Consider the following 14624-nt stretch of genomic DNA (forward strand, 5'->3'; position numbering starts at 1 on the left):
GGCTCCCATCACCTGGGCTGATTAATAAATTAGGCGCTTGCAAATCACAGGACGTGCACTGTTTACACGAATCGATGCAGGCTGACAGCCTGAGGACACCTTGCCTGTACAGAGGCCTCTGGATTCCTGTCCCAGGTGCCCCAGGGCATCAGAAATCTTCTCTCTGATATTCTTTCTCCATCTTCCTCCTGGCAAATGTCCCCTTAGTCTAAGAATGGAGCAATGCTGGCTCCGTGGGGCACCTGAGCAAGCCTGCACCCAGGCCCAGCTCCCTGCCTGCTATCGGGGGTCTCCTGCAAGCCTTCACAGAGTTCCTGCTGAATTCCCAAGGCTTTGAGAGTTGTTCAGGTTGCAGGCCCCAAACACTTGCTCTATGCTAAATGCCATCATACTTTATCTTCTGACATCTTTCTGACAATCTTGGAAATGTATCCCCATTCTGCAGATGAAGAAATTGAAGGTCCTAAAGTTTAAGTAACACATGCCCAGGATCAGTAGGTGGGAAGCGGCAGAGCCAGGACTCAAACCAAGGTCTGCCTGAGTGTAAAGGCTTGTACTTCATTATGGAGCTGTAGCGACTGTTTTAGGGTTCACATAAGCTCAGCTACCGACTTGCAGCTGGAAGTTTCCATCAAGGTTTGCAGGGACAAATCAGGTGTAGATAAAGGGTGGAATGCAAAGCCTTCCTCCAAGCCATTCTGGGAAGTCACTGCTAATGAAACCCAGTAGTTCTTATGCCCAGAAGGAAGGCCTTGAGAGAGAAAGAAATTGCCTAGAGGCAGAAGCCTGGACATTCTGGCTCCTTTCATGAGATACACAAAGGTATCCAACCACTGCAGAACTCTACGCAAAATGCATCCTGCCTCAAGGTACCCAGAATGGGAGCGGGGCAGGTAAGCCTGGATGCAGCCCAGGAAGAGAGCTGTCTGATGCGGACCCCAAACAGCTCTGTTGGCGGCACTGAGTGGTACTTGGGAATTAACGAACTCCATCTTTACTGCTTTTGTCTGGGGTCCAGCACTCGCTTCCTGTCCCTTTAATTACTGTCATGGCTCTCTAAAAACTCTCCCCTCTTACTCCCATCCTCAAATTCCTCATGCTGCCACCAGAGTAGTATTTCTAAATGTATGTCAGACCATGCCAGTCTCATGTTTCAAACCTGCCATTGATTTCCTGTGGCCTGGATCAGATAAGACACAGGTTCCAATCTGCTTAACCCATGGCAAACACTGCTAGTCAAACATGGTACGGTTTTCCTAAGCCAAAACGTGACCACAACATAGTCTCAAATCAGTGCTTTTCAGACTGTAAGGCCCACCCCATTAGTGGAGCCTGAATTCAATTTAGTTGGTAGGCACAAGCATTTTTTAAAAATAAATGACTCAGAAAGGAATAGATTATATTGGAATGGAATACAATATAAAATATCATGATGCATCACATATAGCAAGGTTAAGTATTTTTTCATGAATTTTCATTTCAATCACATATCTCTAGGTTTATTGAACGCCAATGGAAAATGCATTTTTTTTTTTTAGCATGAGTTAGGGCCAAAAAATGTAAAAACAAAACAAACAAAAAACAGTGCTCTAAATAGCTATCTAGTAATACCCTGTAACTAGAGTTTGAAGGTTAATTAAAATCAATCTGCCATTCCAAATTCTTTTGCCCCCTTGCCTTTGCAGATGCTACTCAATCTCCCTGGGCTGATTTTATCTCTACTGTCTTCTCACCAAATCCTAACCCTCTTTGAAGACTGAGTTCAACACTCCTTCCTTTAGGATGTCCTCCTAGATTTGTCTTTTCCTTCCATCCTTCCTCACTTTGAGGATCTCCCCCACACAAATGCAGCATCCAGGGCATTGCCCAATCAGAGAACTTTTCACCCAAAATACCCAGAGTTCCTTGAGGGCAGGGATCAAGGCTTTCCTCTTCCTATCCCAGGGAACAGTACAGAGCCTGGTTAGTAGGAGTCTGGAGAGCAGTAAAGATTTTTCAAATGAACGAGTAAGCTGCCAGTGCTCCAGATCACAAATCCAGTACCTCTCTTCCTTCCGTGGCCAAGATTTGGACAATAGAATCTGAAGCCCCAAGGGCTTGTCTCCATTCCCCTAATTTCCCCAGTTATAACAATGGCCATATCTTGTATTGGTTTAAAGACACTGTGTCAGCCAGTCAGTCCATAGGAGGGAGGCGTGCAAGCCAGTTCAGTTTCAGACATTGCTCCTGATTAAAGCTGGAGGGTTGCTCTGCGGAGACTGTAGCCAACCAAGGTTTGCAGCTCATGGAAGGCAGTTCAGTAATGGCATGGGAGCAAAGAGGTAAAGTACTGCACAGGTACCAATTTGGTAGCAATAAAACGATCGTTTTTGGAAGGGGAAGATCAATTTTAAATAATCAACATGGAAGATTATTTGTGACTTGACAACAAGTGGCCGGGGAAATGTTTGCTGCCTAACCTCTCCCCATCTCTCTCTATCCGGGGAGACCTTGACCAGACCTTTGGATTAAATGAGGGATAGGATAGGGGCAGGGCACAGGGCTTTGGCTCTCACCAGTGTTGCCAACCTCTAAGTGGCATCTACAACCACAAACATGGGCCATCGTCCTGTTTTCATCTTATTTTGAGCCTAAGGGCATGCTCTAAAAGGAATAAAAAGTATTTGTGAATGCACTTGCTCCAAACTCGTTTTCAATGACTCAGGCAGTGTTTACACAATGAAGCCTAAATGTCTTACTTCCTAAAGAAGGAGGAGGAGAAACTCACCAGATCTCCCAGGTCTTCTGCAGCCATGGAGACTGTTTTCTGGAGTGGAGAACTAGTGTCTCTGAAATGCTGCCTCTCTGCTGCTGGAAGTGACAATCGATTCACCTTCCTTAATGCATCAACTGCCCCCCTGTCTGAGGCCATTTCTAAAACCATGGAAAATCCATTCCCCTTCGGTCCCGTAGCCAGACCCTTTGGGAATCTGGGCATAACACTGGTGCCTATATTTCAACCATTCCAACTCAAACTCATGAAGACTAAAATCCAAGACTATTTATTCTGATATCCTCCCCACCACCTCTTTTTGTTTTTTCCCCAAAAATACTTGGTCTAGAGCAAGGTTTCTGAACCTCTACCCCACTGACATTGTAAGCCAGATAATTCATGGCTGCAGAGGGCCTGTCTGTGCAGTGTAGGACGTGTAGCAGTTCCCCTGATCCCTGGACTTACCCATCAGATGCCAGCAGCACCACCCCCCACCAATTGTGACAACGAAACATGCCCCCAGAGATTTCCAAATGTCCCCTTATGGAGAAAAGTATCCTGATCGACAGTCATCGCCCTAGCTCGGTGTTCTCATGTCTGTCCTAGACTCATTAAACCCAATACCAGAGGAAGGCACTGGGATTCTTTGAAACCTTTGCAGGAGATTCTAATGTGCAGCCCCTTCTTCGCAGACTCAATCAAGGCCTTTCCTTACTCCTCAACTGCGGCTCTGGCCTCTGGGGAACTTTCTATCCCTATGCCACAGGGTGAAACGCCAAACTTAGGGATAAGACATAGTAGAGGAGAAAAAAAAAGAACAAATAGCAGTGCAGGAAAAAAAAAATAGTAGTGCAGAAATTCAGCAAACAAAAAGGGAGAGGGAAAAAAAGATAAGGCTGTTACTTGTAACAGGAAAACTGAAGCTACTAATTACATTTCCTTTTAATCATAAATCAGGAGGTAGATTTAGTCCAAAGCGCTCAAAGCAAAAGCTCAACAGGTAGGGGGTGCCAGCCTCCCAGGCTGAAGAGGTGCCCTTTTAAGAGTGCTTTGACAATAGGCTGGCATCCAAAGAAGCAATACTCAAGTTGCCCAAGCTAGGTCCAGCCAGTGACTCCTTAAACTTGCTCTCCAGAATTCAAATCCCCCTGAGAAAAAAAGGTTTTATGGTCAAAGAGCTTTGGTCAAACATTGTTAAATAGTCTAGTAAAGATCTTGAAAAGCCCTGTGGTCAGAAGCCCTGTGTAGCTCTGTTTGGTTTCCCAAACAAATTTATTTATGTCACTTGGGCGGCAACATAACACGGGTAAACATGCAGGGCCTGGAATCCGCCTGCCAGTGACATACCCTACTTACCACCAATGAGCTCTCTTTCCTTGGACAAGTTATGGAAACGGAGATGATAACGATGCCTGAAGTACAGGACTGTCAGAAGGCTCAATGAGCTGGAATAACTTATGTACACCCTGCCCATGGAAGTACTTGATAAGCTTTAATGTTAGCAACTATTATTGTTGTTACTATTATTATTAATTTGACTATGGGATCGTTTTCTTTTCCCCAGAAAACACCTTTAACATCACATTAGAGTTCCATGTAATATACTTTCAGAAACGTTAATTTAGACTAATTTTAGCCACCCTAAGAGAAAGACAACTTTTGCACTACGTGATATCTAGATTCTACCTGGAATCCAGAGGTTGCTTGTTTCCTTTCAAGTTCAACCACAAGCATCCTGAGTGATGCAGGGCTGTGCTTCTTTCTCACCGCCATTTCTGTTAGCTCCTTGAAGGCGGAGACCTGTCTACCTCAAACGTCATCCTCTCCCCAGGGCATAGTATCTGGCACACCCAGGTGCCCAATACACACACTTGAATGGTTTCTAGATAAGGACCACGTCCCCTTTATCTCAATAGAACCATCCACCCCTCCTCAGCCCCATTCATTTGGCCAAGTAGCTCTACCACAAAACCTACTAAGATATTTTTGTGAAACACAGGAAGGAACCATCAGCATAGCAGATTAAAGCTGAGATGCATGCAACTCTGGAATAAATATGCAAGACAGGCAATCAGACTCAGTTTACCAAGTTTGATTTACACCCAACTTGTAGAGACTTATTTAAGGCTCAGAGGAAGATGCATCATAAGCCACAAACCACCTGAGCCACAAACCAGCTGATGGGCAACCTGCAGAGCAAGATGCTCAGTGTGAAACCAGCCCTTAAGGCACAGGCACCACCATTATCAGTATCTCTCCTTGCCCTGACTCTCCAGAACCAAAGTCTGCAGAGGGTACCACCATTCTCCTATTAAATCCACCTCTGAAATCATTGCTAAATTTATAGCAACTACTAATGATCTCAAAGTCGGGGGTGGAGGGGAAAGAAAGAAAAGAAAATACAAAAAGGTAGTGGAAACACAGGAAACACCTTGGGACCCAAATGACTTAAATGCACATGAGAAGAAAAGAAATAATTTCTAGCAATGCAATCAGCTTTCTAAGGCAGAGGAGAGAACTTGATGCCTGCAGCTCCTGCAAAACTCCAAGCTCAATATGGTGGAGAGCTAAGTTATTTCTCACCACAACCGCACAAGACAGTTCACAACACCTTCATTTGACAGATGAGAAAACTGAGTGTCAAAGAGGTTATGACTTGTCCCTGGTCAAAAGAAGTCTCTTGCCTTTGCTAATAAACCAGGTAGCTAAGAACCAGGAAGAGTCAGGAACACAGTGTTAAGGGCTCATCTTGTGGAGTGTCCAAGGCCGGCCTGTGATCCCCACCCCAGCTCAGCCACTTCCCAGATGTGTGACGTGGACAAGTTGCTCAGCCTCTCGTTTTCTCATTCGTAATATGGACAAAAACAGTATTTCCCTCGCAGATTGGCTGCACGTAATGACTAATATATGGATGAGAGTCACAGAAAGTTAAAAATAAATGATTTTGTCAGAATGGTGATATAGAACCATGATGAAAAATAGTCCAGATGTATGAAAATTTCAATTTTTACAAAGCATTCTCTCAAAATTTTATCTCGTCTGACCTAGCACGTAGGACAGACATCAGTATCCCTTCCTACAGAGGAGAGAAATTGGGTATCTGAGCAGTTACTCATTCATCCCTACCCATGGAATAATGTATATTTGTTTATTGACTCTTTTTTCTCTATCCTTCACCCCCAACCCTGAGGCTGGTGAAGGAGGGGGTGGACACTGTGGGTTGTATGTGCACGCTTTGTTGTGTACTTTTGCTTGTCTCTTTATCACCAAATCACAGCGCAGCTTACGGCATATGATTGGTGTTAAGTTCCAAAGCAATGGAAGTATGAATGAGTGAATGGTGCATGAACGAATTTGGCCAGGATGACAAAGTTAGAAAGCGGCTCCAAAACAAACAATACCTGAGTCTCCAGTCTCCAAGTCCAGAGTCCTCTCTGCTACCTATGCTGTATTTTTAAATGACAACATTTCACAGAATTATGGAGTTCCGGAGATGGGAAGACTTTGGAGACCACCTCAGTTCACACTCTCATTTTGCAGATGAGGCAACAGGAGTTCAAAGAAGTTTTGTTCCTTGGCCCAAATCATGTATCAAGGACATAGACGAGCTGAGCAAGCACCAAATTCTCTGAATCCAAGATCATTGCTGCTGCCAGCGGCAGATTCTCACAGCAAACTCCCCCAGCCTCCACGTGTCAGCTCAGGCTTGTGAGTGATGGAGCGTGCGCCTTCTGTGCCAACCACTGGGCAACAATGTAGTATTGCTTAACTGGTGAGCCAACATGGGAGAGAACTTCTGCTGGGATTTAATCTGAAAGGTTCCCATTGTTGCCTGTGGCGCGTCTCCCCACCAGGACTCTATGAGCTGAAACTGGCCTCTTCATGCATGTGCATGAGGAAGAAGATAGCCTTAACCCACTTCAGTAAGGACAGCAGACGCCCTCCCAGCTTCTTTCTAAAGCTTCCAGATCACCTAGGGCTCAGGCCAGGATTCAGGGTGGGGGCAACTGGCCAAAGCTTGAAGCCCAGGGAATTTCAATGAGGCTCGCCCTCTAGCATATGACAATATGGCACATTCTGGTAGTAAATCCTGACTTTCATGATGCAAATGTCAAGTTTCTAATATGCTATGTCCACGTCAGCACACAGGAAGGCACACGGAAAATCACCGGTGGATATGCTTTAGTGTTTCAACAAAGCAGTACGCCATGAGGAGTGTCAGACAACCGCCCCAATGAGCGTGTCCTAGTTGCCTTTTACTCTGGTCCAAACCTGGCTTGGATGGGCTCACGTGTCTTTAGATACTTATTTGCATGTTCATGTCTGAAATGTGATAGGATCCCCACCCACTCATTACACATAATAGGCTCCAGATCAATGTATATGATATTAATGGGGTCCCACTTATGCTATCCTGCACTTTTTACTTTGTAGCACGCGTGCGCACGCATGTGTGTGTGTGTGTGCGTGTTTAATTACTAGCAGTCTCTCCTATGAGAGCAGGGCCCATGTTTGTTTTATCCATCATTGTATCATCTGCCCCCAAACAGTACTGGGCCTGTAGCTGGTGCTTAATAATTATTTGAGGATTAAATAAAGGAAGGAAGAAATAACTAGATGACCAAGGGCCTGACTTCTAGATTGAACTCCATCATTTAATTAACCATGTGACCTTAGTTAAATCTTATACTTAATTTTAGAGCTAGAAAAGAGCTTAGAAATCAGCTTGTAGGCTGATTGCAAACTTTGTTTTAGCCATAAAAAAAAAAAAAAGAAGAAGAAGAAGAAAAGAAAGAAAAAGCCTAAGTGCAGCCTGCACACAAAAGCAGAAGGCGCAAACCTTCTCTTCCATGACCACTGAGCTACATCAAGCTTGTAGGCATGGAGAGCTTCCATTTCCTCACTGGGAAGCTGAGGACAGTAGATCTAGGAGAGGAGGGTGCTTGCCTAATGTCACAAGCCCGGTGCCTAGAGAGCTAGAATTGGTATCCAGATATCCTGATCCCCAACCTCATTAGCAACTCACTGTTCAGTGTCTCTAAAACTACCCCCAAAATGTTTACAAAGTGGTTGTGAGGGAATAGGCTTGGAAGAGTCCTCGCAGAGCTCTGAAACACTCTACGTTTGGATACCGTGCTGAAGGAGCCAAGCAGGACAGTGGGTGAAAGGGGGGGCTTTGGGCCAGGTAGCCCTGTGTTTGAACCCCAGTTCTACTCCTCACCAGATGGATGAGCGAGGGCAACGCATTTCACTGCCCCAAGTTCTGGCTTTCCTATCCATAAAATGTGAAGGTGCTGCTCCTCTCCCAGAGGGTGTTGTGATAACTGAATGATCTCCCCCCTTCAGAGTACATCCTAAGACTCAGTAAAGGGTTGGTACTGCTGAACATTCTGTGGTTCTGTGGTATCTGTGGTTCTACTCAGGGTATCCATTTAAGTCTAGGTTATTTCAACAGCAATCGCAGACACGTATTAATCCTCTAACATGGGTGAATGCTCTCTTACAAAACTCCATTACAACCGTCACCATGTCATATCAGCACTACTTATATCCAGCTTATCCTTAGTGGCTAGAAGGCTCAGGCATACAACAGTTGCTAAGAAACATCTTAAACAATGAATGGCTGCCTTTAGTTCTAGCATATTTATGTGTTTCCAGTCTAGGCTCTCCCTTTTCTAAGCTGCATACCTTTATTGAAGCCGATCATCTTCTGGACTTTAAAAACTGAAATATGAGCCCCAGGAATCCCAACCGTAAGGTGGGACGAGGAGGCTCAAATGGAAGACAAAGCCACATATAAAAATCAAGAAGTTATTATTTTTTGACAAAACACAAACAGAATAAAATATCTAGATCTTTACTACTTCTTCTCTTCCCCTAAACTCAACATGTCAAGCCAGTATCTCTCCCGGTACCAGGGATTTCTGATATTGGAGTGTTCTGTTGAGTAATCAGTGAGCTGCCATGTTTGGTTTAGGCATATTTACAAACAGCGATGGCTGTATTCTGTCAGAAACTATGTTAAGGATCAAATTTGAGATTCAGTAGATACTATTCTTGGGTGATATAGAAATAGTTCTCCCAAGGGGTAACTCTTCTAATCAATAAGATTAAATATTTTTGAAATTCTGATATTCTTATGTTTTGAAGAAGAAATGCCCCATATTTCTCATCCTTGTGCTTTTTTCCCTTTCCTTACATACCCCGTATTCATTTTCCTTTGTGTGTTCCTGGTTTTCATCATGCCCAGAGAACCTTTCCCCAATAACACTGATTAATTACCAAACTTCAAGGCTCACAGAAGGTTCATCTGTAAACACTTGTACAAACGGAACCATTGCCAGACCTCAGTCACTCGTGGGCCAACTTTAAACTAGGATTTGAATATTCAACACAGAATCAGAGTCATTTGCAGCTGGTAGAGATTTCATGAATCACCCATTCCCAGTCCACAATACCACAAAATGTGCAAAGGAGACATGCCCATTTTCATATCAAATGTATAGAAGACATAAGACCGGAATCCATGCCTTCCCAGCTGCGGGCCAAGGTTCTTTCCTTTACCACGCTTTCCGGCGTTCCTACCCTAACTGGCCCAGAAGTGTTCGGGTTTGCCCTTCTTCCTTGACCTTAAGACAAAGATTAAACCTCTAGAGAGTGTTTCGCATTCTCCAATTCATTCATGTACACAACATTTATTATGTGCTTATGATACAATGCAGAACAAAAATCATTCTGGGGATCCAGAAATGAATTATACCGCGGGTGCCAAAAACATGTATACACATTTTAAGAGATGTTATCTATGCTCAAGCAGGAGTTCACCATAATCAGAAGTGTCTGGACGCTGATGGTAACCACTTTGAGCACCTCTTGTCATTGCAGAAGTCAAACGTGACTTGCATTCATCTTTTGTTATTGGTATATATTGAATATTACAATTAATACAGTTTTTTCCTTTCTTAACATGTGTATACATTTTTTGGGCACCCTCTGTATATATCCTGCCCTCAAAGAGTTTCCAGTTAGATAAGAAAGAAATACAAGAATGCATTCTAATGCCACGTGGTTTAAAACTAAAGAGGTATAAGTATATACAGCTATAGATATACCAAAGGGAAGGTATCAAGTTGAATGGGGAGAATCTAAGATGGTTTCAAAGACGAAAGAACCTGGGGCTAAGTCCTTGGAGGATGAACGGAATTCCAATGGGCTAGCTCAGATATGCTCAAGAAAAGGTTGCTCACTGAGTGTCTAGACTTGTTTCTAAAGGTATGCATATCTGGGTAGGATATTGGGTGTACTAACAGCATTTGCAAAACAACACTACCTACACTTCATATGGTTGACTCAAAATACTTTGACTATAGATGAATCCCAGGGTTTGAATCCCAGTTCCACCACTTACTGACGATGTAACTTTAGGCAAGTTATTTCACCTAGCTGAAGCTCAATGACCTCATCTATAAAGGGGAGACAACAGATAGAACCTATCTCTGATCGTTATGATGAGGTTTAAATGAGACAGTATATACAAAGTACCAAGTACCTTGGTCAGCACACAATAAGTACTCAATAAATATTAGTTATTTGTTCACCTTGTCATTGTTATTCTCTTGTGCAAAGTAAAACAAACAAAAACAAAAAAGGTGAAAAAGTGACTAACAGCCTGCTGAAGCATCACGATCCCTTGGCCCAGGTGCCCCCCCCCCCATATAGCAAGGCCCATAACAATGATTGACCCCTGAATGCATTGTATGAAGGAAAAGCTAGGGCTAGCTCCACCCAGGTCCTACCTGTATATTTTATATCTGGTTGTAAATCCTTGACGATGTCTTTCCACAAAGGATAGGTAGCTCCTGGAGTGGTGGAAAGGCCCCCTGTCTGAAATGAGCCAATCAAATTCCTTGGAGACATGTTGGTCTGTCCCAGCTGGTTCCTGGTGGGAGGGCTGCACTGAGATACGGCCCCATATAAACAGGAAGTAGAGGAGCTCAACAAACCTCCAGTTCATGCTTTTCTGCCGGCCTTTTTCCTCTCATTCTTGCTCCATTCTGTGGAGTCCTATGGAGAAAAAGAGAGACAGAGAGAGAGACAGAGAGAGAGAGAGAGAAAACACAAAATAAAAGGAAGAGAGAGAAAGACAAAGGAAAAGAAAAATGACATTAACACCTTTTCATAACACTACCTTACACTGGTAGCATGCTTTAAGGTTTACAAAATTCAGCACAGAGCATCTAAGAGCAAGGCATCTATGCAGATCCGAGCTGGCATTCTGCTTCGCTATTCATGTCATGTAAACATGTATCAACTACTGAACTGCGTAAGCAGTTTCCTCATCTGTAAAACAGAGGACGGGCTTACGTGCCTGCAGCTTGGCACTTGGTGCTCAGATGTGTTGAAAGAATGAATGAAATGAATGAACGCAGAAACAGAGTGTCATACAGCCAGTAAGGGATGTGGACACACAACTCAAGTGTCTGTCCTACCTAGTATCTTCACAAACAACCTGCCTCTCATGACAAGGACAGTCAACGGGACTTCCTTTGTCTCCTCCTCTCACATAGACATGTACCTACTGAGTATATACATGTATACACTTTGCTTTTGCTTATCACATGAATGCATAGAGTCATAGGATGGACTATGAGCACGACTAACCTTACAAATGTTTGTGGAGCTCGTTAGCGTCTACTTCAATAGGACTCGGTGAAATGTCTCCTTCACCCCAAGGAAACATGACCAGAGAATTCACCTGTCAGTGCCTCGAGCCTCAGCGTTCCCTGGTGTTCAGAAGGGAAACTAAGGCCAAGGAACGAAGTGGGCTCTTGCCCCCCTCATTATGGAGGATGGTAGCATAGCACAGTGGCGCCATGTTGGAGAGATGATTATGACGCAGGGAGAGCCCAGGTACAGGCTGCTTGTGGGGAGGAGAGGAGAGGGACCACAAGGCCGACCACGCCTTTACATACTTGGTCGTTATCATTTCATCAGCCTTCTACTTACTAGCCTCACACTGTCTGTGTCTCCCACCCCCACTTATTCTAGAAGAGCATTTATTACTCCATATTGAAACGTAGCTTTGAATCCAGGTTCCATCAGTTATAAACAGTACGATTTCAAGCAGGTCACTTCACTTCTCTCAATTTCAGTTTGCTCCTCTGTAAAATGTGGTCAACAGTAGCATCTACACCCAGAACTAATGTGACAATGAAATGACACAATTGATGTCAAGCGTCCCACCCAGTGCCTGGTATTTAGTAAGTGCTCAAAAAATGGAATTGATGACCAGGACAGGGATAATGGTGAGTGTTGGCATGGACGATGACCGCATAGTCCCTGCTGGGAGTGCCTTTGCTCATACTGTCCCCACCGCCCAGCCAAATCCTGTTATCCTTAGGTAGCCATCTGAGTCAGTCCTCCAAGATCATTTCTGTTTTTTTAATTCCTCTCAAAAAGTGTTAGTGGATCCTCTCTCTCTGCTCTATTTGCTCACTTTGCATAAGCATGTTAGTACTTATTAGCTTTTATTATGCTTAATTGTTTCTGTGTCTGCGTCTGCCTTGCTCATTGGGCTATAAGCCTTTAACTGGCAAGAGCCTCTAAGAGACTCCTTCTATATATGGTTGGCTCAGGAATTCTGGATAATCACACTCTCTCTCTCTAGATCTCAAATTTTTATTGCTACCATTTAAAAATGTGGCGAGGACAAAACATTTTGTCAAGTGTAAAAATATGTATAAAGACGAAGAGATATGATACCTTATTTGTCTACTCTTCCAACAGGAGATGGGAAGAAAATGAAACTGAAAACAGAAATTCAGAAAGATGGAAGTTTCCTACTCAACTGATTGTCTCCCTGTGTTGCCCAATTGCATCATTTATTATGAGTAGCTGCAGAAATCTGCTTGGCAGTACAAGCCCCAGCTGTCAGGGGTTAAAGGAGAGAGGCATGTGAGCAGAGGAGTGGGCTGTCAGAAGCTGGGGCTGAAGTTTTGTTCAGAGCCTAAAACAAAGCCCTACATGTTGAGTGTAGAACTGGAACAGCTACGGCTGCCAGAACTGTCTGCCGGAGCCCACCTGAGTGGCAAGCAGGGGATGGAGGCGATTGTTCAGAGATCCCAGTGGGGAGCTCTAACACACTGAAATCACAGCGTGTCACCCACACAGCCCTTCCACATGACTTCTGTTGTAAATGGGTGCGGGGCGGGGGCCTGTGAGAGAATGCTTGGCTGTTATGCTGATTGCAAGGAAACAGGATTCAGAACACTGCAGCTTTCCAAAGTGGAATGAAGCTGTACATGGAACTGTAGTGTATGCGTGTATGCGTGTGTGTGCATGTGTGTGTGTGTGTGTGTGTGTGTGTGTGTGCAAGAGAGCAATTTGTCAGCCTACAGTCCTAGAATTAGCTGAAATTGGAAAAATCTAATCCAGCATTTTTTTTATGTGGTGGCCATTTTGTCCCACCACCCTCAAGGGACCTCTTTGAATGTCATGACTGAGGGGGTACTATTGGCATCTAGTGGGTAGAAGCTAGGGATGCTGCTAAACATCCTACAAAGCACAGGGCAGCCCCCACAAAGAACATTGGACCCAAAGGGCAATGGTGCAAAAGTTAAACCCTGCTCTAATGTAATGTTTTTGTTGTTGTTTTTAACATATCATGACCTGAGTGGCCGACTGGGCTAGACTCCTGTTTTCTAGCTCCTAGTTTTCATTCTGCCACGTTGTCTCAAAAGGGCAATGGGTATATGCAGCTGTGTTTGAAACTTCTCTGTTGTTGGGGCCTGAGAAACAATCTACATTTGAGCAAGTAGAGATGAGTGCTTCATGGAAGATATTTGACTACATCTCTGTTGACTAAGAAGATCACAATAATCCACAGAACGTTAAAAATGAAAATAAAAGATTCTATAAGGTGCATTGTCATTGAAATGGATAGTTCGTTGGGCAAGAACAGGACTAGTTGATAAGTTGCCTAAATGGTGTCGTACGACAGAGACCGTGACTCTCATTCTGTAGACAAGCCCATATTATCACCAACTGTTCTAGAGACTGAGGATCATGTAAGGGTCACATGACTAGGACCTGCCGAGCATCTCCTGTGCCTGGATCTTGCATCTGTTCTGAGGGTACCAGCCAAAGCACCCAGTACAGAGCAGATGTTAATAAAGGTTTTTTTGGGGTTTTTTTTTTGTGGCCACAGCTATCCCATTTCACAGATGAGCACCTTACGACATGAAGAATACCTTTCCCAAGCTCACAGTCCTGAAGTATTAGATTCAGGATTCTAACCCATGTAAATCTCACTACAAAGTCACATAATTGCCACTACATCCCCACCCTCATCCCACCCAAGTGATGAAATCAGGTCCTGCCCTTCAGAGGTTCAAACTATCGCGAGTCACACCCACGCGTGAGGAATTTTAATATGAAATATGCTGTCATAAGTATTATAACAAAAGACAAAAGTCCAATGGAGAAATAGAGGCCAGGGATGATGTTTTCAACCAAGAGATTTGAAAAGGATCCTGTGGAACAGGTGCGATTTGAGCAGGGCGTTACATAGCATGTAAGGTCTTATTAAGCAGAGGTGAGGGAAAGGAAATGCCAGCAGAGCACGTGGCATAAAACAAGTCTCAGGGTGGGAGAGGGCAGAGGGATGGGGTGTGTGCCCAGGCTAGGACACGGGGTGGCAGCGGTTTTAGTGAGAAGAAGGGCCATGAGGCATTTGATCACCCATATTTCTCTTTCTCTCTTTTCCTCTCATTCCCTCATCAAGCAAGAATGGCACATTTCATTTTGGTGCTAAATGCTAAGGACAAAGCATTGGGGATACTTAATACATTCATTCATCCATCCATGAACACAG

The 14624-nt window shown here is 44.0% G+C and overlaps 1 protein-coding gene across 3 annotated transcripts in view; it reads right to left on the minus strand.

Moving 5' to 3' along the window:
• The window catches only part of BRINP1 (BMP/retinoic acid inducible neural specific 1), a 167639-nt gene that overhangs the window by 110373 nt on the left and 42642 nt on the right, over positions 1 to 14624 (minus strand). For all 3 annotated transcript variants that reach the window (XM_074330929.1, XM_074330928.1, XM_019731196.2), the window contains one exon: positions 10549 to 10816. In XM_074330929.1, coding sequence (XP_074187030.1) covers positions 10549 to 10766 — 218 coding nt within the window. In that variant the 5' untranslated portion in view covers positions 10767 to 10816. The remainder of the gene's footprint in view (positions 1 to 10548; positions 10817 to 14624) is intronic.

This window comes from Rhinolophus sinicus, linkage group LG04, assembly GCF_036562045.2.
Source record: "Rhinolophus sinicus isolate RSC01 linkage group LG04, ASM3656204v1, whole genome shotgun sequence".
NCBI lineage: Eukaryota > Metazoa > Chordata > Mammalia > Chiroptera > Rhinolophidae > Rhinolophus > Rhinolophus sinicus.